The sequence below is a fragment of the Pteronotus mesoamericanus genome, unplaced genomic scaffold, assembly GCF_021234165.1.
Source record: "Pteronotus mesoamericanus isolate MK-2021 breed Mesoamerican mustached bat unplaced genomic scaffold, CSHL_Meso_final contig_56, whole genome shotgun sequence".
NCBI classification, from domain to species: domain Eukaryota; kingdom Metazoa; phylum Chordata; class Mammalia; order Chiroptera; family Mormoopidae; genus Pteronotus; species Pteronotus mesoamericanus.
Genome location: NW_026555201.1, coordinates 27,914,055 through 27,939,049, shown reverse-complemented (window position 1 = coordinate 27,939,049; position 24,995 = coordinate 27,914,055). Strand labels below are relative to the sequence as shown.

At 43.4% G+C, this 24,995-nt stretch overlaps 1 protein-coding gene across 1 annotated transcript; it reads left to right on the top strand.

Moving 5' to 3' along the window:
- Positions 1-1,336: 1,336 nt before the first annotated feature.
- DUSP6 (dual specificity phosphatase 6) lies at positions 1,337-6,383 on the top strand. Its single transcript, XM_054580180.1, has 3 exons — positions 1,337-2,784; positions 3,389-3,826; positions 4,864-6,383. Exons 1-3 carry the CDS (start codon positions 2,385-2,387, stop codon positions 5,169-5,171), a joined length of 1,146 nt encoding a protein of 381 aa, XP_054436155.1. The 5' UTR covers positions 1,337-2,384; the 3' UTR covers positions 5,172-6,383.
- Positions 6,384-24,995: the final 18,612 nt, after the last annotated feature.

Here is a 24,995-nt window from a genome sequence, read left to right as displayed (position 1 = left end):
TAAGGGAGACCCCGCGACCTCAGGTGCCCTCCGTTACATTTGTGATGGGCGCACGGCGCCAGGAGGGGCGCTCTGAACTGTCGCTCCCCGTGGAGCCGCTGCCCCCGCTTCCGCCTCCCTGGCGGCTGCCGGACGACCAGCGGCCTCTTTTCAGCCGGGGGTTAGGGAGGGGAAGCAGGATTAGGGCCCGCGCCTTCCGGCCTCAGTCTATCCTCACCCTTCCCCCCCCCGCCCCACCCCGCTTTCCCTACCCCACTGCTCCTCCTTCCCCCACAGCGCCGCTCCGGCCGCACACAGGTGGTTTTCCGCTCGGGAGAAGGAGGCCTCAGCACTTTTATATAACAATAGGGCTCTGCGCGCCGAGACTGCACCTCCCCGTCGCGGAGGCCCTGGCCAGGCCACGCCCCCATCCGGCCGGCCCCCAGTCTCCCCTAGCCTGCCCCTATCCGGTCCACCCTGCGCCCCGGCGCCTATGCTGATCGCTGCTTGCTGACGGGGCCAATACCTCCTCTTTTACCTGCTGGCTCTGCAGAGCTGCAGAGACGTTCCTCCGAATTCCCTGCCCTCCTTGGGAGCCAGAGGGTCTCGACATGCGCTTCCCTCATCCTCCCTGGGCCGCTGCGGAGCCCACAGCCCCACACTCAGCCTCGCACCCTTCAGCAGAGTCGCCCAACGGCCCGTGCCCACTTAGCTAGTAAAGGGGGTGGCGGGGTGCTGGCAATTAGTGCCACACGCAGACGCGACCCGTGTTCCGCGAGGGCCCGCTGAGGCAAGGGAAGGGCTGGCGCTCGGGGTGGGAAGAGGGGGGTCGGGGGAAGGCACTGCCCTCTTGACATGTCTCCCTGTCTACATTAACCCAGTCGCTGAGCCATGCAGCCTGTAGGCCTTACGGGAGGACTTCCCCAAGCCTCGACGATGGTGGGGACACCCCGCAGGCTCCACGAGCCCCAGTGCACCTCGCTCAGGTAGCCCCGCCAGACTGGCTCCTTTTTCGGAAGCGGAACTCACTGCTCAGAAATGATTAACGAGCGCGACCCCCACCCCAACAGCGCGCCGTGGGTGATAGGCGGGGGTGTTAGGATCCCGGGAAAAAGGGCTCCTAACGCCCCACTCTACTGCGGGAGGCGCGGGGGGGCGGATAAAAACATCAGATTGCCCAACAAGTTTGTTTCTGCAGACTCCACTGTTTAAAAAAAAATTAAAACGTTATTGTAGGAAAGAGCTTTATTCCTATTATTTGAACAATAGGTATGTTTGTTTGCTTGCTTTAAAAGGTTTCAATAAAATCCTGTTTTTCTCCCCAAAGATGTTGGATTAGCATTTAACACCTCAGCGGTCATTAAAGCCCAGGCAGTCATGCAGCCCCAACACAGCCTCGTCTAAAAGAACATTAGAGCAAACAAGAGTTGGGCTTTTTAAACTGGCAAAACAAATGTCACACCGCCTCAAGGGGGGCGGGGAGAAGGGTTAAGGCGAACTCCAGTCCAAAGGAGTTTAAAGGGACTAAAAAGGAAAAAAAAATCATTACAAGTTTTCCTAAAACTAGTTTGCGAGGACAGGCGTCACGAACAAGGGCTTTTGTGCCTGGTAATTGCACCATTTGTGCGCAAAAGTTCCGACGCAAAGTGTGAACTCTCAACAGAAGGAAACATGAGACAACTGAAGTGCCCTGGTTTATGTGCCCTGCTCCTCCGCCGCCGCCGCCTCCTCTTCTTTCTCCTTCCTCCAGCCGAGCCTGCTGTTGCAGCTTGTTTGCACTGAGGCTTATCCGGAGCGGAAATTCCTTTCCGTTTTTGTGAATGACAAACTCATTAACAATTCATCAACACAACCTGTTCCAGCCGGCCCGTCTCCAAGGCAACAGCCCCTTCCGCAGCGCTCTCATTGGCTGGCTGGGAGAATGTATCCATTGAGACGCTCGCTGTTTGTATCCATTGAGGAGCTGCCTCGCGCAGGGGGTGTGCGAGAACTGAGTCCTAGGGAGAGTGAACAAATCGAGGCTTGAATAATCCGAGGAGAAAAGACGGTCGGGTGGATTTTAGGTAGAGTCTTGGAGGGGAGGGATTAGGAGCCGCTGGACTTTCTTCCCTCCCTCTCCTCTCTGTAGCACGGAGTCCGAATTAATTGGATTTCATTCACTGGAAGGAACAAAACTGTCTGGGCAGCTTCATTCAGAGCGATTCATTGATCCCGAGAGCGCGCAGCTGCAGCCAGGTGCAGAGGATACCGCCGGCTTCACTTCTAACCCTCTAACCCGGTTTGGGAAGAGCGAGGTGGAATTCAACCCCGCTCCGTGAGCGGCGGCTTCGCGCGGCGTGCTCGGCCTATGCCTGCCCTGAGGGGCGTCTGCTAGACACCCCACCCTCTCTCGCAGCTCGACCCCCATGATAGATACGCTCAGACCCGTGCCCTTCGCGTCGGAAATGGCGATCAGCAAGACGGTGGCGTGGCTCAACGAGCAGCTGGAGCTGGGCAACGAGAGGCTGCTGCTGATGGACTGCCGGCCGCAGGAGCTGTACGAGTCGTCACACATCGAGTCGGCCATAAACGTGGCCATCCCAGGCATCATGCTGCGGCGCCTGCAGAAGGGCAACCTGCCGGTGCGCGCGCTCTTCACGCGCGGCGAGGACCGAGACCGCTTCACTCGGCGCTGCGGCACCGACACAGTGGTGCTCTACGACGAGAGTAGCAGCGACTGGAACGAGAACACGGGCGGCGAGTCGGTGCTTGGACTCCTGCTAAAGAAGCTCAAGGATGAGGGCTGCCGGGCGTTCTACCTGGAAGGTACGTGCCGAGGGATCCCCGCGCGCGCGGCAGGGCGGGGGGTGCGGTGCTGCTGCCGCCCAGCAGGGCACGCGGACTGGAATTGCCATTGCTGCGCCTGGTTGGCGCTTCTGAGGCGTGCTTCCCTGTCAGCGACCGTCCGCTGGCTCCCGGCTGCGAACCTCCCGCGTCTGGCACCGGCGAGCCAGTCAGGCCAGGGCAGAATCCACCCGCTTGCGGGCCGCAGGCACCCGCGGGTTCTAATTAGTTCTTCGTACCTAGCATGTCTTCTACTTTTCCTTGCTTTCTGCCGTTCGATTTTGGATTAAGATTTGCAGAGCGGGTGAAGTCGTTGGGGTGCAGATTGTCATCCCTAGCCCCTCAAAATATTTAGCCAAGTTGCCATTTTGTGCATTTCCGGATTCGAAAGAATAAGGGTTCCTAGGGGAGGGGGGCCCATTCGTTCCACTCCCAAGGATGCATTTAAGTGTCTTTATTATATCTGGCTGTGTGTCAGGGGTTCGTAAGGTGCTGTGGTGTTTTCCTGTGCATTGCCGCGGCTCTCAAAGCTGTGAAAACTACTACGGGATCTCGTGTTACACGATTGCTTTTCTCGTCCTGGCAGGTGGCTTCAGTAAGTTCCAAGCCGAGTTCGCCCTGCACTGCGAGACCAATCTAGACGGCTCGTGTAGCAGCAGCTCGCCGCCGTTGCCAGTGCTAGGGCTTGGGGGCCTGCGGATCAGCTCCGACTCCTCCTCCGACATTGAGTCTGACCTTGACCGAGACCCCAATAGTGCAACGGACTCCGATGGCAGCCCGCTGTCCAACAGCCAGCCTTCATTCCCCGTGGAGATCTTGCCCTTCCTTTACTTGGGCTGTGCCAAGGACTCCACCAACCTGGACGTGTTGGAGGAGTTCGGCATCAAGTACATCTTGAACGTCACTCCCAATTTGCCGAATCTCTTCGAGAACGCAGGAGAGTTTAAATACAAGCAGATCCCCATCTCGGATCACTGGAGCCAAAACCTGTCTCAGTTTTTTCCTGAGGCCATTTCTTTCATAGGTGAGACTAATTAACAGTATCCGCTCAGACTTTTAAATGGAAAATTTTTAGCCATTCATGGAGTTTAAACTTTGAATCTTTATTGCTGCTTGCTAATTTGTTAGACTACAGGTCTCTAATGTTCTGAAGGCCCTTTTATTCTGGTTTATCTTTTTGCTAAGAAAAAAAAGAACACCTTTTCATAAGGCTGCTGACCACAGGTGTATTTGAAATGCTGTTTCTTGACTCTTTGAATTCAGTTATTTGAAAAGGGGGAGGGCGCTCATAATCAGACAACAGAATTTTCTCACAGTCTTTGGAATGGGGGAGGACTGGTTAGAAGTACTTATGGTAGGCAGGAATTCTAGCATTGCTTTATAATTTTAAAAGACCTGGGAGTTATTTTAGGACATCAAATTAGTTGTTGGAAAGCCCTGTTAATGCTAGATGTTGTAGTCCAGTTGAATGTTACTGTGATACCGGTTAACATTGAGACAGTGAGGGTAACCTGAGCCCAGCAGGAAGGACTGTGGGCTGGAAGCCTGGAGAAGCGAATCTCCAGGCATTGTAATGCATTTCCTATTACAAAGGAACTCATTTTCAGGCCGTGCCGACATCCTGTTCCTCCTAATGGGCTGTCCCCTGTGACTTCCCTCTCTCTTTTAAGATGCCTGAATACCTCCATTGTTAGCTGCACAACAGTTGGAGAATAATTTAATAGACCCTTGCAGTCTGCTCGTCTGTATAAAAGGCATTCACTACCATATTGCAGGGTTTCTGGTATTCACATGCTGAGGCAAAGAATGCACACATTAAGGAGTTTTTTGTTGGCAGAAACTTAATACAAAAGCTCCCTTTTCAGCAAATATCTGAAATATGTAATTGTGCTCAATGGACATGTTTTATTGCAGCGATACATTTTCTGCTGCCTGAAGTGCTCAACTGCCACACATGATTTTTTTTTAAGTCTTTTGTAAAAATCCTTCTTTTAGATTGATCACTCACAAAGGGTGGTTTTTTGGTCTGCTGAAATCTTGCCTTTCTTTTTGTGTTTACAGATGAAGCCCGGGGCAAAAACTGTGGTGTCTTGGTGCATTGCTTGGCTGGTATCAGCCGTTCGGTCACTGTGACGGTGGCTTATCTTATGCAGAAGCTCAATCTGTCGATGAATGATGCTTATGACATTGTCAAGATGAAGAAATCCAACATCTCCCCCAACTTCAACTTCATGGGCCAGCTGCTGGACTTTGAGAGGACGCTGGGACTCAGTAGCCCCTGTGACAACCGGGTCCCCGCGCAACAGCTGTACTTCACCACCCCTTCCAACCAGAATGTCTACCAGGTGGACTCCTTGCAATCCACGTGAAAGGCTCCACATTCCTCCTCGCTGGAATGTGTGCTTTCCTTTAGCAGTTTTCTCTTGGCAGCATCAGCTGGGCTGCTTTCTTTGTATGTGGCCCCATGTGTCCAAATGACACCAGCTGTCTGTGTTAGACAAGGTTACCACACGTGGGATTGGTTATTACAGAGGGAGAGATTTTCTCCATCCTCGCTGGAGGAACAGGACATGCTGTGTAGATACAGGTTTGCTCCACACCCATGTGTACATCCTACCCATGCAGGGACTGGAATTTGAGGACTTCAGATAAAGAGGGTAGGACCAAATGGTAGGATAGGAGCATGTGTTCTTTAGGGCCTTGTATGACTGTTTCCTTTTGCATCTGGAACTGACTCTTTTGTCTTCAGTGAAGACTGATTCAATTTTGCATATAAAGGAGCCAAAGACCGGTTTCAGCTCTGTAGTATCGGTTTGCAAAAAAGCAAAAAACAAAAAAAAAACCCCCACATTAATAATAGATAAAATAAATCTGATACTTCATCTGATTATTGTAAATATTTGATCTTAAATCACTTGACGCAGTGTTCATTTGAATTGTGTTTGTTTTTTCTTTGATGGGTTTAAAAGAAATCCTCCAAAGGGAGAAAGAGCAGTATACCACTCCTGAAAACAAAAATGGAAACTTTTGCTCTTTTCTAATCCAAAGGATATATGTGCAGCATGCTCGACTTGACCAACTCTGAATGACATTGTCATGGACACTATTAATGCTGAGAACTTGTTATGGTGCAGTCTTCAGTGTCTTTCATACAGTGTCTTTCTTGTGGTGCCATCCCCCACCCCCCTTAATGTAGTTTGACTATGCCTTACCTTTGTAAATATTTTGGCTTGTGTTGTCTTATCTTAAGGGGATACCTTGAAAAGGCACCAAAATCATGGGCTTTCCCCCCCCCCCTTTTTTAGTTTCAGCTGTGCTAAAACAGTGGATTACCTCTGTACAAAATTCTTCAGGGAGCGTCACCTCTAATGCAATACTTTGGGTTGGTTTCTTTCCTTCTAAAAAATGTGTATAAAACTGGAAGTGTGTGTGTGTGAGCATGGGTACCCACTTGATAGGTGAAGTGCATATGATTGTGAAGGAGGGAGAGTTAAGTTGCTTCATTATGTTCATGGTGTAAAGTTTTGAGATGGAATTTATTATAAGAATGTAAAACCTTAAATTATTAATAAATAACTATTTTGGCTATTGAATGTGTGTGTGTGTGTGTGTGTGTGTGTGTGTGTGTGCGCCCGCGCTTAAACTCTTAAAAGTGTCTGTATGTGTACCTGAATGAAGTTACATATTTTAAGTACTTTTCATTTGGGACTGATACTGGCTTGTAAAAGTACATGCAGCAATAGCAGGACAAAGTTCTCTTTCATGCTATTCCAAGAATGTTTTTCAGGTGTAGTTTATGATTTCTTTTGTTTCAAATAAGGATGACATCCTAGAATGGGTGGACTGTATCATGTGTATGGATAATACATCCTATGAATATAGTTTTGGCTTATTTAAGAAAATCATAATGCTCTTGAAAAAAAAGGTGAGGCCCTAGAGCACACCTTGCTGCTGAGGTATAAGATAGGGATGTTAATGAAGTCAAAGAGGGGGCACCAGAATAACAAGATGACTTGGTGCTAACCTGTCTTTCCTTCTCTATCAGGATCTTCTACTCGATAATACACATGCCAAAGAGAAGGTAGGGGTAATTATTTTTCCAGTCAGTTACTGTCTGGCAGTTCTACTTGCAGATTATCCTAATGTTGGAATAACAAATGAATCAGGAGCAGCATCTCCCCTTTCTCATGTATCTGGCAAAGTATATCAGCCTTCTCAGTGGAGCCCGGATTTGGCTGTAACATTTCACGCTGGCGCTTTAGATGAAACTGTCACTCCTGTTCTAATGTGCTTTATGCTTAACTGGTTTAGAATGTAGGTCAGAAACCACTATTAAACTTTATGGAGGTTGTTTTGAAGTTTCTTTCGATGTAAAGCCTTCATATCTTGCCATTTTCCTTGGGACATCTCCTCTCCTTGTCCCAAGTATAAGCAGTACACAAACCAAAATAAAAGTAAAGGGCAGGTATGTGGAATCAGAAGAACTAGAACATAACTACATTCTTTACTTTTCTTCTAACGAGCTTAAGTCGCTTTATGTACAGCGGGGAGAAAGGAGCTTTTCACCCACATGACACATGAGAGATGCCATTTGGGTGGTTTGGTAATCTGCATGCTAGGAGGTATGTGGCTTTGATTTTATGGCCATCATATCAAACTGTCCAGTGTGACTTAGCAATTAAGCACATATAAAAAGGCAAACACACAGAAAACTACCAAGTTGGTCTCCCATTTGGCTTCCCGAAGTCAGCCGGAGTTCAGAAAGGAGAAGTGGGTTGCAGTTCAACTTGGCTCCTGTTAATCCAGTTCTGAACGGTTTCCGCTCCTGGCATTCCCTAAACTGGCTGTTCAAAGTGGGGATTTGCAAGCAGCGTTAGCAATTTCCTGTCCAGCTGCAGCTCAAGTAGCTGCGTGCTTTTTCCCCTCTTTCTTTGTTCTGGTTTCTTTTTCTTTTTTCTTTTTCTTTTTTCTTTAACATGGGCTGAGGATAATTTTAGTGCATTTCCTCTCTGTGGATTATCATCTCCTTTCCTCCTCAAAGTTGCATACATTGAGTTCCTACCGCTCTGCTCAAGCCGACAGCTGGCCTCCCCAGCACTTCCTCTCAGTTCACTGTGGGTTTGTTGTTTGTCAGTCCACTTCTGAAATTAATAATGTTTTCTGGCCAAGTGCCACAAGCCATTACCACAAAGGGGAAGTAACACATATGAATAGCAGGAAGCCATGCAGGGTCACAGTGTGAGCTGAACCTGCGGAGGGAACATAATTGAGCCTGGCCCATTCAGCAAGTGTCTGACAGCGATTTGGGGAGAGGAAGCTCCCTGAATTTAAACAGCTCAAGCTGTGGAAAAAAAAGTTTCCAATAAATTGGTAGCAAATGGTCTTTGTCATCAGTCTGCATAAAAGAGGGAGAAAGAAGAGTTTAGGGCCCCTGCAAAGGTGCAGAGTTTGGTCTTTCTCCCCGCCTCTCCTGGCTTGTTTCATAAGGCTGGGGAGCAGGGGTGGAACCTGCTCTCCTCTATTCCCACCAATGGACTCACGTTAAATGGGTGTATTTTACGGTTCACACAGCCAGAAGATTCAAAGAGCTATTCTCGCCTATGGAAGGTGGACGGTTGTAACTGACAGCATGCGCCCCCACTTCGCCTTGGCCATCTTGCCGTTCCTTTGGTTCTTTTGTGCTTGTAGGAGCCATATGAAGGGGATCATTTTGCATCTTGGAGTTGGGCTCACTTCCTGAATGGAGCCCGCGCGGTTACTAGGGCAACCTTTGCCAGCAGCTGCGACTCCCCGGCCTCCCTCCTCACCTGCTGTCCCCATTAGTGGCTTCCTCAGGTCTCCGAGAAAGCGAGAAAGCGAGAAAGCATAACCTTTCCTGGCCTTGAGCAGTGGGGTGAAGTGGGGTGGGGGTGGGGTGGGGTGGGAGGGGTGAGGGGCCATCTCCGGAGAGGGGATTATCAGCAGTTTCTGTAGGGGCTGCAGGAGACTTAGGGAATAGACTGGTTGATGCTATAAACTGGTTCTACGGTTTAAGTCAGACTGAGAAAGAATTATCTGGTGATAGAAATACTAGGACGACCTTCAAAGGAGCGAAAATGGAGACTTGCCCCAACAATTAGGAGACTTGAACTCTAACTCTTGCTCTCTCACTAATGAATTAGCCCTAGGCAAGTCACCCAATCTCACTGAATTCCTTTTTACTTGCCTGTGAAGTGAGAGTCTTTACCTTACATTTTAGGATTCTCTTATAATTCCAGCCTTCTGGTAGATACCAGTGGCACAGGTTAGATAAAATAAGCTGCAGAGCCGGTGAAACCAATGTTTATTAAGACTATCAATTGCACTTCATGTACAATAGTGTATCATTTAATAATCAAACAGCTCTGTGACATAGATCCTATTATTATTCTTCTTTTCCAGTGAGGAAACAGAGGCAGAGAGAGGCCAATAACACCTAAAGTCACCTAATGGGAAGAGGTTGAGCTGAGCTTTGGAGCTTTAGCTCTTCTGGCTGTAAACTGCTTGCCATCAGTATTTGCTCATCTCTATAAAGTCCCGAGATACTAACTAGGAAATGGCAACCCCATTTCACAGCTGTGAAAGTGGAGGAAGCAGAGGTTAAGTGACCTGCCAAATCAAACCCAAATTCAACCGCCACATCATGAGAGCCAGAGGGTCCCGGCTGATAAGTTGCTAGAGAGATGTCATATCTCTCTGGAAGCTTCCATTCTCCCTCTCCACAGAGAAGTTGGGCTTTCCTGGGCTCATGAGCGTATAAATTACAAAACTGATTTTCCTAGGAATCTCTAAAGTGGCTAGCAGCTGTTCAGCCTGCCCTGACCCTTGCCCACACTCCCCTCTCAGGATCACACTAGTGAAAAGGCCCCAGAGAAATTCACTTCCTCAATCTGATCCTTCCTGGAGAAAAGGCTGGGGGAGTTGGGGTGGGGGCGGAGAGAGACAGAGAGAGAGAGAGAGAGAGAGAGAGAGAGAAGTAAGGGCAGATCACGTGATAGCTGACTCTTAAGTAAATATTCTTGAAAAGTCATCTAAAAAAATCATTCAGATCTTAAACTGCTTCAAAAGAACTACTTTGGGTGTAAATTTCTCTGCAGTTTCTCATGCGGTAATAATCATTTTTTCAAAAGATTCTGCAGACTGAAGTTTCAAATAACCTTACTCTTGTGTTCTTATCCCAACTGGCCCCAAATCAGCCCAGCCTTGATGACAGAATCTTCAAACTTCTTTAGTCCAAAATTGATTTCCTAAGAGTATTTAAGGGCATGGAACAAAGTTCAAACAACTCACAAATATTTATTGAGGCCATGATCTGTATTGCAATGGTTTGATGAAGCAAGGCTAAATTTAAAGGCAACCGAAGACTTAACAAGCCCCCAACGACCGAAGGCAATGTTATGTTTCTAAGTGTAATCTCTTAATCTTTTTGTTGGTTCCCCAAATCGAAGTGGAACCTCCAAGGGACTATTGGGCAAGGCCTTATATGTCTCTATGTGCTGCAACAGTTAAAATAACATTTTAGACCCTATATTTGATTTTCTTTTAATATAGGAAAGGATTAATAGGCCACATGCATGCAATTTGGCTGACCAACTTTCCTGTTTTGTTATGGAAAATACCTTTAGAGAATGTATGTGTATCCATTACCTTTTAGTAATGAGATGTTTTAGATCATCCATTGCATTTTAGTGATGAGATGTTTTGGACCACCATGCCTCCAAAAAATGAACTCTCAGACACACGAAGAGAAGAAATATCATATATTTTTTGGTAATGACATCCTAAAAAGCACTAAGCAAGTGTGGAAAACAGTTGCTACCTCTAAGTTAGAATTCCTCCTTTCCTTCTTTGGGAGACAGCCTAACTATTACTTACATTAAACGTGTTTTCTTTTCTTCCCCCCTCCCACCCCACACACTGGGTCTTTAATTCCTACTGCAAATACCAAGAGCAGAAAAAAGAAGAAAGAGGGGAAGGTACAAAAGGGGATCTTTGGAAACATAGCTCCCAGGACAATCGTAGCCGGGATGGCCCTTTATCTTATGTCCTGATTATTATTGTTGCATAACAAACAACCCCAAAACTTAGTGGCTTCCAATAACAACAATTGTTTATTTTGTTCATAAGTCTGCATTTGGGAAGATCTCAACAGGAGGGGCTGGTATCTATTGTGTGGGGTAGTTCCCTCCCAAATGGCTCATTCACCTGGTGGGCAAGTTGGTGAATCAGGTCTCATCAGCTGGGAGCTCATCCAGGTCTCAGGGCCAGAGATGTTGGTTCTTCTCCATGTGGCCTAAGTCTCCTAAATTACTGATGTCTGGGTTCTCTGGTGAACCCTAAGTGAGAAAGCCAGGTGGAAACTATTGACAGGTCCTAGGCTCAGAACTCACTTCTGCTGTATGAACAGGTCTGTCACAGTTCAAGGGCAGGATATGAAGAAGGTGCAAGATCCTGAAAAAGCACATGGGAGGACAATATTGTTGCAGCCATTTTTAGAATAAACAGCTTGCCACATCTTAACATGAAAGTTGTTTGAATGGAGGACTCAGAAATAATAGCGAGCCCCCATATCAATCTCATGTTCCCGTCTTGAAAACACAATCGTCAACAACTGCTGTAATTATTCGTTTAATCCGACTCTTTTTTTTTATCTGTGTCTAATGTCCATCATGAAGCGTGGCATCAAAACAATCATTAAGACTGACCCATAATATAAAATATAAAATCCTTTTAACACCGCATCAATGTTTTTTCTTTCTCCCTTCCCCTCTCTCTATAGAAGCAATGAAAAAAAAAATGTCCTTGGGTGAAGATAAAAAAATAAAATAAAATAAAAATCATTACAATTCACAAGGGCTTATTCTATTCTATAAAATGAGGAAATGGGAAGTGCTGGCTTAACTGGGCAACTGCAGGATAATTTAAAACTCCGGCTTATTCTGACTTTTATTCCCATGGTCACAAAATGGTGGCTCTATTGCTAGTCATCCTTTTTGCATTTCAGGCAATAGGAAAGGGGAAAGGAGGGAAGGGAAAAGAGTGCACTTCCCCACAGAGTCAGTTCCCTGAAAAAAACTTCTTTGAAATCCTACACTAGACTTGTACTGTGTGTGTTCAACATTCAGAATGAACCATGTAGCCACAGCTAGAGAGCCTGTGGGATGCAGGCATTTAGTTGGGCACATACATCCCCTAATATAATGAGGGATTTGTTACTTGGGAAGAAGGGGAACCTAAATTAGTCCCTCACTTTCTTTCCTTGGGGGAACCCCACACCCACCACAGGGGTGGGTTCTCCACCCAGGCCAGGCCAGGCCAGGCCAGGCCAAGAAGAGTGCATTGTTTTCCCATCTCAGTGATTGGTTCAGGGATAAGACATGATGTAAGCCCAGCCATTCAGATTACAGTCTGCATTCTTCTATGGAAAAAATTGTCTCTCACTGTGGCTAAATCCATATGTCCTGAATCATAATCATTGGATATAAGGTCTGGAATCTGGGAATTACCAGATATGCCATATGCATTAAACCAGCAGTTGATTTAACCTAGCATCTTCTTTCTTTGCATAGTCAACAAACAGTGTGGAGGGAGCTTGCTACATGTCTTCCATGACATCGGGCATTAACAGGCTGAACACATAGTTTAGTTGTAAGTATATCATAAGCTATTATGAGCTTGCAACCACAGACTCTCTTAGAGCTATGATTTTTCTCTAGTCTATTATCTGCCCTACAAACTAGCTTTTGAAAATATACATTGTCTTAAAAATACCTTAATTTTACCAGGGCTTCTGGGTCTACTACGCTGGACTTTGGTGTCACTGCGAGTTCACTCTCTCGGTACCCTCTGTGGTTTTATAGGTTCTCGCCCACGAACTCCATGTTTTGTCTTTCTAGATTGAAATTCTTTAAAGTTTCTGATTTCTTCACAAACTCTAATAATTTTAAGTGACCTCCTTTGGATATGTTCCAGTTTCATTATAACATTTTTGAGGTTTAATGACTGGAACTCCACCCAGTGTTTCTGAAGCAGATGCATTCTGGGGTCTCTGTGTCGCTGTGTGTGCGTGTGTGTGAGCACTCATGAGCTTGTGCTTTCTATTTTGTTTTTTAACATCCTTCCTGATGATGCTTGCTTTTGTGACGGCCACAATACTTTGGACCGACTTCTCCGGGGAACGGTCTACGATGATGCCATCACCCTTTTCCTGGATCACGTCGGCACTCAGAGCCGTGGTCTCCTGAGAACACGGTGGGTTCTTTTCTGCTGTAGGCATTATGTATAGCTGTCTCCTCTGAGCAGACATGTTCCCTGCCCACTCACATAGCTCTGTGAGATCTTCTCAACGTTTATTCTTGTCAGGTTGTTATTTCAATTGCCAGAACATCTTGATATTATTTATAAATTTGAGATTTTACTTTATCAATGTTTAAATCACTTTTGCAAAATGGTAAGCAAGACTGGTTCACGTACAGATTTATGAACACCAGATCCCTTTAAAGTGTCCCTATAATATCCACCAGCAATTTGCAAATAATAATATAATCTGATTAAAAATTACTGAGCTTCCTGTGAAAATGTAGCTTTATGATAATTTCCCAAAGGAAAAATATTCCTTATGCCCTTTTTTACCCCATCTCAATTCCAATGAAATTACGATTTCTAAACCTTTTTTAAAAAGAATTTTGAAATTACCACTGATTTGTAGACAAGGTTTCACATTTAAAAGGCCCTTCTAACTCCTTGGCAAAAGCCATTAAGAATTAAAACCTTTCAAAAAGAAATGCCAGCCGAGTGGGCCACAGAATGTGTTTGTGGTTTGATGAGGCCATTACAAGTCAGATCTGGTTCTCAGCTGTGGAATGATGGCTACAGACTCAGAGGGTTCAGTCTTCCCGGATGGGTATACAGATCTGTAACTTACTAGCCATGTGACCCTGGACAAATTACTAATCTCGCTGACTCTTGGTTTCCTCATCTGCACAATGGAAATAATAACCGTTAGCTGATGGAGTTGTTGTGAGCCTAGAAGGAGACAATTGATATAAGGCACTTATTGCAAATAAATTATGATTGATAAATGGCTGTGAAGATTGGAAGTATGATATAGAATTATTCATTCATTTATTCAATAATAGACAACCTGTTATGTTCAAAGACTATTCTGGGTGCCATGAAAATGTAACTGACATATCAATCTTGACCTTTTAATCTTGAAATGAAACTGATAATGAGTATAAAGTTAAGAGCACAGGTGCTGGATTTAGGCTCTTGAAGGTTCAAATATCAGCTTCATCCCTAGCTACCTGTGTAACTTTAGACCAGTTACTTAACCTCATTCAATTTTCTTCTTCTCACCTGTGAAAAAATGGAGAGAATATTACTTACCTCATAGTGTTCTTATCAGGATTACATGAAAATGCATGTAAAGTGCTTAACACTTTGGCTGGCACATGGAAAGTAATGCTACCTATTTCTATAGTAGACATCTGGAAGAAGTACTACAGGACGTTAGAGGAGCTTGGGAATGTTTTTGTTTGTTTGTTTTGAGGGGTGGGGAAGAGAAGAAGGAGAAGATCATGGAAGACTGTCTTCAAGTGGCTAATGAGTCATAAGGCCAATTTATAAGTTTACCAGAGAATATACATTGAGCTATTACCACGAAGCTGACCCAAGTATCCTGTGTGGTAGCTTTTTATAAGGATAGTAAATCTCCATCTTTCAGATGAGAAAATAGGAATTCATAGGATTTAATTAAGGTTGCTGTAGGTTTCCCAAGTTCTGGTAAAACTGGTATTTGTTCGCAGGTCTGTGCGACTCTAAAACCCAGGTTCCTATCATCTGTTTTATGTCCTTGTCAGTGATGTGGACGTTGCTCATTCCACTGGCCATTCTCTTCCCAGAATGAGGATGAGGGAATCAGGTTCGCTGAATCCCTCACTGCCAGACTGCTGATGTGCATGGAAATGGTGGGAGTCTGCGACATAACTCATCCAGTTTATATGAGAGTTGAGACAGTGTTCCTGCTCTGTGATCAAACAAAACAAAACAAAACAAAGCCGGACTAGTGAGGTCCATTGGATGGTGGTAGATAATCCTGACAGATTTTTGTTCCCTGACTCTTTCTTTCATCCTTGTCTGTTTTCAGGAACTCCAACACCCTTCACGCTGACTGTCAAGCACAGACTAAATTTCTTGTTCTACCCTGCCATTTGATGAGAGATGGGAAACACTCTAGTTTCGTCAACAGTACATCGATAGGTTTTTCTAAGAGAAAAATACAATCTACATTATTCGAGCCCTTCTTTTGTGCCAGACTTGATGCTGCATGCAGATTATCTCCTCTAATTTTTGGTACCTTCTTGTGATGTAGATATGCAAGAACTCTGGGGTTAGATTGTAAGCTTCGAATCCTGACATCACCACTTACTAGCTGTCTGACTTGAAGCAAGTTGGTTAACCTCTCTGTCCTCTGTTTCCTTATCTCTAAAATGGAAATAATATAGGGACATGGTGGGAAACAAATTAATTAATACACTTAGTGCTCTTAGAACAGTGTCTTGTTTATTTTAAGTAACTAATACATGTTTGTTCTTTTGGGGAGGAAAAACTTTCCCTCTAACTTCTTAGCTTCAGTGATAAAAGATAGATTGGCGAGAGAAAAGACAAGCTTTTATTCACACATATTTGCTAGAGAGTGCAGAAAAATATGACTCAAGTAGGTCATTAAAATTAGGGCTTATATACTGGGGAGGGGGAGAAAGGCATTTATGGAAAAACAATGACTCTTAGGAAAGATCAATAGGCTTTTAGGAGACATGAGAGTTTTGTGGCAATGTCTGTGTAGGTAATTTCTTGTTGTAAGGCTGACTTCTCTGCAGTTATAGGAGTCATACTTCCCTAGTTGACATTTTCTGGAGGGCATATATGACAATTGAATTCTTTTGGGAGGCTCAGCTTTTAGGCAGGTAGGGGAGTTCAGGGAAAAGAAAAATTCTTCATAGTGGTATGTTCTGGATACGTTTAACTCTTATCATTCCCATTTTGCAGATGGGAAGAGGGAGGCTTACTTAGATTAATTTACCTAAGATCACCAAGGTGGTAATGGGTGCGGCTGGAATTTGAACCCAGGCTGATGTGGCCTCAGAGTCTTTGATCTTTCCACTGAGAGATCAGATAAGGAGATACTCTAATCTTGTCTCAAAATTCTCAGGGAACAAAAATTCTTTGGAATGAATTTATACCAGGGCTTCAGCGAAACTCTTTGCTAAATGAAGTTTTGAACAATATGACTCTTAAGAGACGTAATTTCCATCCAAAATTATTATTTACTTTGGTGTTTTAGCATAAAACATCACTGGAGAAGAAATTATGGTCATGCTTCCGAGAATGTACCAGAAGAGTCATTGCAATGCGTGTGCGTGTGCATGTGCATGTGTGCACATGCTCTCGTCCATTTGTGTACACCTGTGTACGTGTTTCAGTTGCTCTGAAAAGAACGATTGTCATTGGAAGGAAAGGGAAAGATCTTAAGATGTAGAGAGTTTAGTTGTTTATTTCTACCACACAAGCAGTTGATCTAGGATTCCGCACGTCCTCAGGGAGTGTCTCTCCCAGCCTTTTCCACATGGTGATTGGCAAGGGAAATCCTTCCAAAAGAGATAAGTGGCTTCTTAAAGTAAACTCAGAATAAATGGAGTACAAATATGTTTACTAAATATTTCCTGGTTGATGGATACTAACGTGCAGCCCAACATGGCAAGTCCTTTGAGGAATGGAGGAAATGAGGTTGAATTCTGTTATGCTATCATTTGGGAAAAGTATTTGTAAGCGAAGTGGAAGGTTATGTCATTTCAGAGCAGAAACTTAGTTTTGTAGAAATAGATGTTACTGTGTGGGAGATGTGTTTACATTGGAGACCACTGAGAGATATGAGAGGCTTTAGAAAGCTAGTTATAAAATTTGTTAAATGCATTCTTTGTAATTTATTCACATTGTAGAATTCTTTGCACAACCACAGCATTTTCTGGTTCAGTTTACTTCCTTTATGCTAAATACACTTTGTATTTTATGTGGTTGTATTTCAAAACTGCAGGGTTGTGCTGCTGGTGGTCATTCTTCTAAGCAAAGGCCTTTCCCTTACCCCTCGGCAGGCAGATAGGAAGTCTATAGCCTTGAGCCAGCTGAATCAAATGCTTTCCAGTTCTTTTTTTCCTCTTTTAAAAAAATACCTTCCCTTTCTTTATATTTTCTTTTTAGATTTTGGGCTTTAGTGATGTTCATTTAGGAGCATGATTCTTGTATTGTTCTGACTTTTTCAGGATGATTTCTTCAGGCTAAGGATAGGCCAATTTAAAGTCCAATCATCTAAAGTAGTATAGCCTATAATTACATTAAAAAACAAAAGCTAATATAGGAAGAGAAGTCAAAGGATTATAAGCTGACATCCAAAGTCATGAGATAATGAAAGGAAAACACAATTTGACTTTTTACCCCACAGGAGAAGGAAAAACAAAACAAAACAATCAAAACAACCAAACAAAACCTGAGGAGAACTGTAAATAAGTCAATCACCATCCCCCTACCCTCAAAACTCCTGCTGAGGAGAAGAGGCAGGCTATTGCCTATAAGGCCAGAAAAACATTAAGGGAAGTGGGTGGATTGCTAAATGAGTAAGGTTCTGAAGAGCCATCCAAGCAAAAGGAAAACTGAGTCCCACTGATGTGTAGATCGAGGTGTGCGGCGGCCCCAATCAAAGTGGGTGGAGTTCCCAGGGCATCAGAAGGTCATGAAAAAACAGAGGAAGCTCAAGCAGGCTCAAGTCCTGCCTTCCAAGGGAAACTAGAGTTAGGACAGTCTTTCGACTCAGGTAAGGCATGTGGGTAAATCAAGCGGTGGGGAAGAGATGAGAAGAAATGAGGCTTAGGGACAGAGATTTAAAAAATATATATTTTGGAGCCCTTAATTTGGAGTGATGGCAGAATTTTAAAGGATTTTGAAAATTATATTTTAGGCACATCTGGGATTTATTTCAGTGAGAAGAATGAGGTTTTTGACATGAGTCTAAATAAATAAAATTCCTCCTTTTTTCCTAAAGTCACTTTTGTTTTTAGCACCCAGGACTCGTAACCCAGAAAACTTTTACAGGGCCTACTTCTTGGACTTGGAAGTCAGGCTGAGCTGGGAGTATATCCCAGCTTCACTACTAATAAACATGCAGTGGCCAAGATCGAGGCAACACCCAGTGGCAATCATGTTAGTGGTTGGGAGGTCTAAACCTCAGGATTGTTGTGAGACCAGTGGCTGTGAAATGCTTGGTGCAAACGCTGGCATGTAACGCAGTAACTGTCTGATCCTGAGTAAGTCTTTTCAGCAATCTTGACATCAGTCTTCTCTGTGAAAGAGCCATAACTGTAATTGTGCGGCTTAAGTGTGATCGTGCGTTTGCCAGCCTTCTTGGCAAACTTTTCCTGCCCCTTCAAGTCCAGCTCAGATGCCACATCCTCTGGGAAGCTTTCTGAATTTCTTTAGCAGACTTAGGAGTTGATTTTAACATGGTCCTATGGCCATTTGCATTTATCTCTATTTATAATACCTCATATTCTGTTATAAATTATAGCTGCTGGCTCCACTGTGTCCCTTCATCTTCATGTCTTAGTGTCTTTTCCTGTAGTACCGTTGTTTAAAACTAGGCTATGGGTTGGGCAAAACATCTTTGCTCAACCAATTTAATCCTGAGCTGCCCACTTAACTTCTGTGTAACTCAGTTTCCTCAACTGTAAAATGGGAGTAATAAAAATTAGCTCATAAGTACTCTTGTTAACCCATTACCTAGAATAGTGCCTAGTGCATGCGAAATGCTCAATAAATATTAGAGAAGGCATGAACAAATGGAAGTGTTATGCATGTTAATGATATGCCTATGTAAAACAGTATCATACTCGTTGTAAATACATGATAAATATTGATAATGTAAATGTTTGTAAGGGTCTAGGTCACTGAATTTCATTATATAGGTAATACATACTCGCTTATGTTGTTGGGGTACAAGCAGTATAAGTCTTATGAAAGGTTTTGCCTGGGAGAAACATGCAAATAAATGAATGTTTGCTAAATAGAATATTTGGTCACCCAAACAGAGATAGGAAGAAAGTCTCGGGGAATCTGATATCCTAAAGGCACTTAGAATTATAAAACTTCTTGGAAAAATGTGGCCTTCAAGATCTTTATCCAACCTCTTTATTGTGCTAATTTTATGTTATTTGTTTACCATATCCTTGATTTTTGTTGGTATTTGAATTATTTCCTTCCTTCTACTTTGGATTTATTCTGTTCTTTTTGTTTCCAGCTTCAAATGTAGGAAATTTAGATAATTGATCTTAGACCTTTCTTTTTTCTATATAAACCTTCAAAGCTATAATTTTCCCTCTAAGCACTGCTTTAGTTGCATCCCATAAAGTATGATAAGTTGTATTTTCATTACTATTTAGCTCAAAATATTTTCTATTTTCTTTATAAATTCTTCTTGGGCCTGTAGCTAATTTAGAAGTGTGTTACTTGACTTCAAAACATTTGGGATTTTTCTAGATATTTTTAAAAATGATTTCTAATTTACCGCCTTTGTGGTCAGAACATACTTTGTATAATTTTAACTTCTTTAATTATTAGGCTTGTTTTATGACCAGCACATGGTTAATCTTGGTGAACATATTACATGGACTTGAAGAGAATACTTGTTCTGTAGTCGTTGGGTAAAGTGTTCCTAAATAACTGGGTCAAACTACTTGATGATCTTTAGATCCTCTATATTTTTACAGATATTTCATCTACTTAGTCTAGTAGTTGCTAGAGAAGAATGTTCAGACCTGTGACTTGACTGTTAAATTTTTTATGTCTATCAATTTTGCCTTGTGTATTTGGAAACTCTGTTGATAGGTCATACCCTTAATACTTTTATTTTCTAGATGAGAAAAGTTAAATCTTGTAACACCTTTTAAAAAATAAAGAAAAATTTCTATTTTTGGGGGTGATTATAAATGTATATAGGCTCAAATTACTAAATTCAAACCATGCTTAAGTTTATAAAATATTTTTAAAGTATTCTTATAATCCTCCCACCAAAGATAATCAAAGTTTGACAAAGCATACTTTGGGTTTTAAAAATGCATATATAAATATACATAAGAATTTTTCCATTTTTACATAAACAGAATTATATTCATATATTCCTTTCAACCAGCTTTTTCAACTTAAACAATTTACAGAGAACCTTCCATTTCACTAAGTATAACTTTATTTTATCTTTAAAAATATTACATTTATTACATTCATACAATTGTATAGAAATATATAAAGGTAATAAAATAATTTATGTGATCAACTTCCTATTGAGGAACATTAGCTAGTTTATGATTTTTCACTATGATTAGCAATACTATAATAAAAATCATTGGTTTATGCTTGCTTAATTATTTCCTTTGGATAAATTCCTGGAAGTGGAATGACTGGGTCAGTGACCTCACATTTTATATCTGATTCTTATTGCACGTTTGCCTGCTTCCGACTTGCCACCCTTGTTTCGCTGGGCACTGTTGCTCTTCTTATTCTTTCTCAGTCAACAGGGAAACACCCATTTTAGAAGTTGGATTCTCTCCACATTAGAAGATTGTACAATGCCAGGTCAGAGTTGTTGGTGCAAAAATATTGAAGACATGTAAAGTAGGGAGAAGAGGAGGACACAGTGAATTTTCTACCTCTAACTCTTTCTTCTCCTTGATCTTATGAAATGAAAGTAGAAGCAGCAATTAATGCAGAGAAGAATCCCATTTTGTTAGAGATATGTGGGGTGTATAAATTTGGTCTAGAATATTTTAACCTCAGGTCTCTCTTCTCTTCAATCAATTCCTATCAAGAATATGAGAACCCTCGATTTTGTGCCCTAACCTCATTGCAGAGGACAATATTCCAGTACAGGAATATGCAGGGCAGGGTGGTAGTGGAAGATGGGATGGGTATTTATTGAGGGCCTGCTCTCAATATATTCCAGGTGCTTTACATACAGGTGTGGGCAAAGGTAGATTTATAGTTATGAGAATGTGAAACAGTTTATTCTTGCATTATTATTTATTAGTTATTGTATTTTTTCCATAGGAACAATTGTAAGTCTACTTTTGCTCAGCCTTGTATATTGTCTCATATAATCCTCCCACGACAACTGTGAGTTAAGAAGTGGTGTTATCAGAATTATTCTGTATTTTTAGAGACAGAAGGCTGGGCTTTCGAAGGGCAAGCGTGCTTTGGTAGAATCTGGATAATCTACATTAAGGAGCAGGCTCTTCCATCTCTACACATCATCCCAGGGAGTGGGCAAGTGGGGGTGGTGTAGGGAGGAGCCGGAGGGGGAGGGTGGGGCAGATCGCAGTTTCTCGGGGACAAATGCCTTTGTGAGCCTCATCTGCTGGTTGTGTCTCCCTGTTCACAGATCAAGTCTAGGAATTGTCCTAAACTGCTCCTTGCTTTTGGCAACAGTAGGGCCTATGTTTGTTTCCAGAAATCACAGTAGCGATCACAAAGAGGCTGTGTTCATATGTAATCGGGTTTGACAGAAATTAATTTTTCATAAGAGGTTCCATTCAGTCAAACAACTGCCCTTGGGGGACCTGGGTCAGGATCGCCCAGGCCTGGGCACTGGCACAGTGTGTGCTCTTGGCTGTGGCCTGGGGAGTTTGTGTATGTGTGCGTTTGTATGTGTGTGGGCTGGGGAGGATGCTGAGAAGGGGGTGGGGGCATGGGAAGGAAGGATGGGGTGGGTAGGGTGTTGACCCCTTAGTCAGAGCTTAAGTCAGGACAAGACATTGGTCAACCAGAAGCTGGAGGAGGCAGAAGTGGCCATTTATTTGATTGCCGAGGAGTATGAGTGGTCCCCCCTCCACACCCGCCCCCTGCCCGCCAAAAACTCCTTCTGGTTGCTCATACTAAGGGCCCTTTCAAAAATTCAAGGTCTAGCAGATGCTTAGGATGTGTGCCCTTCATTGTGGTCTCATTAAGTGACGACTTACTCTGTGTTACTTAATTCTAAGAGCAAGCTTGCAAGGTACGGTGTCATCAAGCCCATTTTATAGATGAGGAAAACCAAGGCTCTGAGATGTTAAATAACTAAGATTACACATTCCACTAGAAAGCTGGGAGGTAGGAATCCATGTTCTCTCTGCTGAATCATTCTGCATTCCTCCCTGTCAGACAAAATCTCCATCCTCACCATTTCTCTGAGGACCAGGTATTGGAGTATTGGAGGCCCTACTGTTCAAACTCTGTCATATTTGCCCCATGTTTCTCATTGGAATTTCTTCAACAACCAGTTTGATTTACGAACCACTGCTAATTTCTCTCCATGTTCCAAACTCAACATAACTCACTTCTCTTGGTTTTCACCTACACCAAAAGGCTGGTGTTCACACCGGTCTTTGAAGATTTGAGGACTTCAGTGTTTTCTCTTAGAGGCTGCTTCCCTTTACTCAGGAAATGCACTTTTTTTTTGGTCCTGCGAAAAGGCAGAATCTCAAGGCTCTTTTTTCTCAGTGTGGGTGGCAATGCCATTTCCAGCACTGCAAACTTATCCTTTAGCAGCCCCCAAAAGCTTTATCAGGAGACGTGGTGACTTGTCTCCTAAATTACACAGGTTGACTTAAAAATAGAGTTCAGGGTTTCCCTCATTAGGAGCTCTGTCAGGCTGCCCACTTTTGACAGCTACTCCTAGCTCCCTTCTTTGGTACATGTCAAAGCATTTTTATTTTTATTTTAAACATGTTCTGCTTAAGAAATCTGGAGCCCTGAAATTACCAAGAAGATTTATTTAAAGCATGTAAGGGTGCTTAAAAAATGCTTCAGTGTCCTGATTAAAAGTCATGCACAATTTGATTTGCTATGCCTTGCCATCTTTGCAGGAGCATTGTTAGCATGGAAATGAATTTTAAAAATATGTTCTCTTGGAGGCGAGCACCTGAACTGAAGAGTTCTGCACTGCGTTGAAGCCGGCTAAATTGGGAGGCACAAAGTGACTTTGGTTCTGAGTATATAGCTAGGCTTGCATAGTGAGTGCAGCAAAAGGAAATGAAAAATTGAACAAATAAATATGTTGAAACAAAACCAAAACAAATTAGCAAGACAAAAATAAGGTCCAGAAGTAAAAATAAATTAAAAAAAAACCACACCCCACACAGAGATGCTGGGAAAGAGAATAGCCCAACAACTTGGATAAATAAATATTCTCTAGTTAAAACTTTTTCAGAATTATAGGATTTGTTGAAGCAGCTTGTCCTTTGTGTGGGGAATGTAAAAGTCTCCATTTTTTCCTGTAACCTTTTGCCTCTCCATTCCTCTCCTCTTATCTGCACTGTCTGTGCTTCCCTTATATGGGGCTGTTCTCGGAAGTCCAGGAATTTGAATGTTATGTGAAAGGCTAATCCTAATTGGGCTCAGTGACATTCATGTCAAATAAGAGATGTATGGGGGTCGCCCTGTGAAAGATCAACAAGGACCCCGCATCTGCTGCTTTGCATGGCTTCTTTCATTCCCGGCCCTCTAAACCCCAGCCGCGGCTAAATGGCCCAACAGCCCTGTTATCCCGTCCATCAGGCCCCCTGTCTTCTCACTGTTTCCTTAAGTAGCAGGGCAGATACAATTCCCCGGCATTTCTTTACCATTTCCACTTGTTTACATTTATTATCTCACTTATTACAGGCAAAAACCTGTGAGATAAGGAGGGCAGGTATTGTTACATCATGTTCATTTTGTAGCTAAGAGACTTGAAGCTTTAGTGGGTTCTAGTTATGTCTTATGATTACACAGCTCATTAAAGGCAGAGTCCATTTCCCCTGTCTGAGCCCCAGGCTCCTTGGTGTCTTAGTTGGGTGGCTTTCCCTAAACAGAGTGCTTGCTGACTTAGGACATCGGGCACCATTTGTGGATTCAAGTTAGAGATTATTACTTGGTATAAAAGCTCATCCAACTTTATGCCTCAGTGTTAAATAAGCTTTTCTTATCTCTAACAGACTTCAGTCTTTAGGGAGTATATTAGCTTCATTCATTCAACATATTTACATTGTTTAAATTTGAACGTATAGTAGTGAATAAAACTGACAAAAAGTCTCTACCTTCATTAAGCTTACATTCCGATGGAGACCAAGATTGTAAATAAGTAAATAAAAACATGTGAGAGGTCCAGTGGTGCAAAGTGCTAAGGAAGATAAAGCGCTGTGCGTGAAGTGTTGTTCGTTTATGTCACGTGGCCAAGGAAGGCTTCTGTGATACAGTGACATTTGATGAGGTGCCTGTGGATGTGAGAAAGTGGGTGCTCCAGATATCCTGGGAGTAAAGTGTTCTGGAGAAAGTGATGGCGTTACCAGGGAGACCCAAGTCAGGGCCCCCCCTCCTGGGTTCTTGCCTTCCTTGCAGGAGAAGAATTTAAGGGAGAGACAACAGTGAGGTAGAAATGAGATAGCAAGTTTATTTACAAAATACACTTGAGCAAAAGGTTGCAAGAGAGCGCTCAGCTAATTTGAGTGCCTCATGCATACTGGGAAATGAGACTGCAAGTTTGTCCATGTGCTTGAGCAAAAAGCTGAAAGTGGGCACCCAGTTAATCAGCATTGCTGAACTATGGGGACTCCAGGCAGTATGTACTTTGGCCCGCTTCTAGGTATCCCTCCTTCTCCCCCTTCCAGACCTTGGATCAATATACAGCTGCAAAGTCTTTCTTCCTCAACTAGTAAAGGCCTTTTGTCTTAGCTAGTGAAATGTCGACAGAGGCTCCCATTCCCAGCTGAGAGTCCCAAGGACTCCTCTCCTCTCGTGCTGTCTTTGCTTGTGATGCTCAGAACACCCGGCAATCTTACCGGACTGGGCTCAGGACTGCTAGGTTAAGGGGTGAGACATGTCTCTCCCCTCCCTGCCTTGGTTTACTATCTATCCTGCATGTGGTATGTGCAGAGGCCCTGGGGCGGAAGAATGTCTGTTAGGTGGGAGAATGTAAATGGGATAACCTTGCTGGAGCCGTGAAAGCTGGTGAGCGGTGGGAGATGAGCCCAGAGAGGGAGGCAGAAAGGTGTTGGTGGGATAGGGTCATATGAAAATTTTGGTTTTAACTCTGAATGAGATAGGATACCCCGGATGGGTTT

Bases quoted from the DNA above. Each gene is read 5' to 3' on its own strand.
- DUSP6 (XM_054580180.1), top strand. From the start codon at position 2,385: ATGATAGATACGCTCAGACCCGTGCCCTTCGCGTCGGAAATGGCGATC. The intron at 2,785-3,388 runs GTACGTGCCGAG...TCGTCCTGGCAG, and splicing joins CCGGGCGTTCTACCTGGAAG to GTGGCTTCAGTAAGTTCCAA. The intron at 3,827-4,863 runs GTGAGACTAATT...TTGTGTTTACAG, and splicing joins TGAGGCCATTTCTTTCATAG to ATGAAGCCCGGGGCAAAAAC.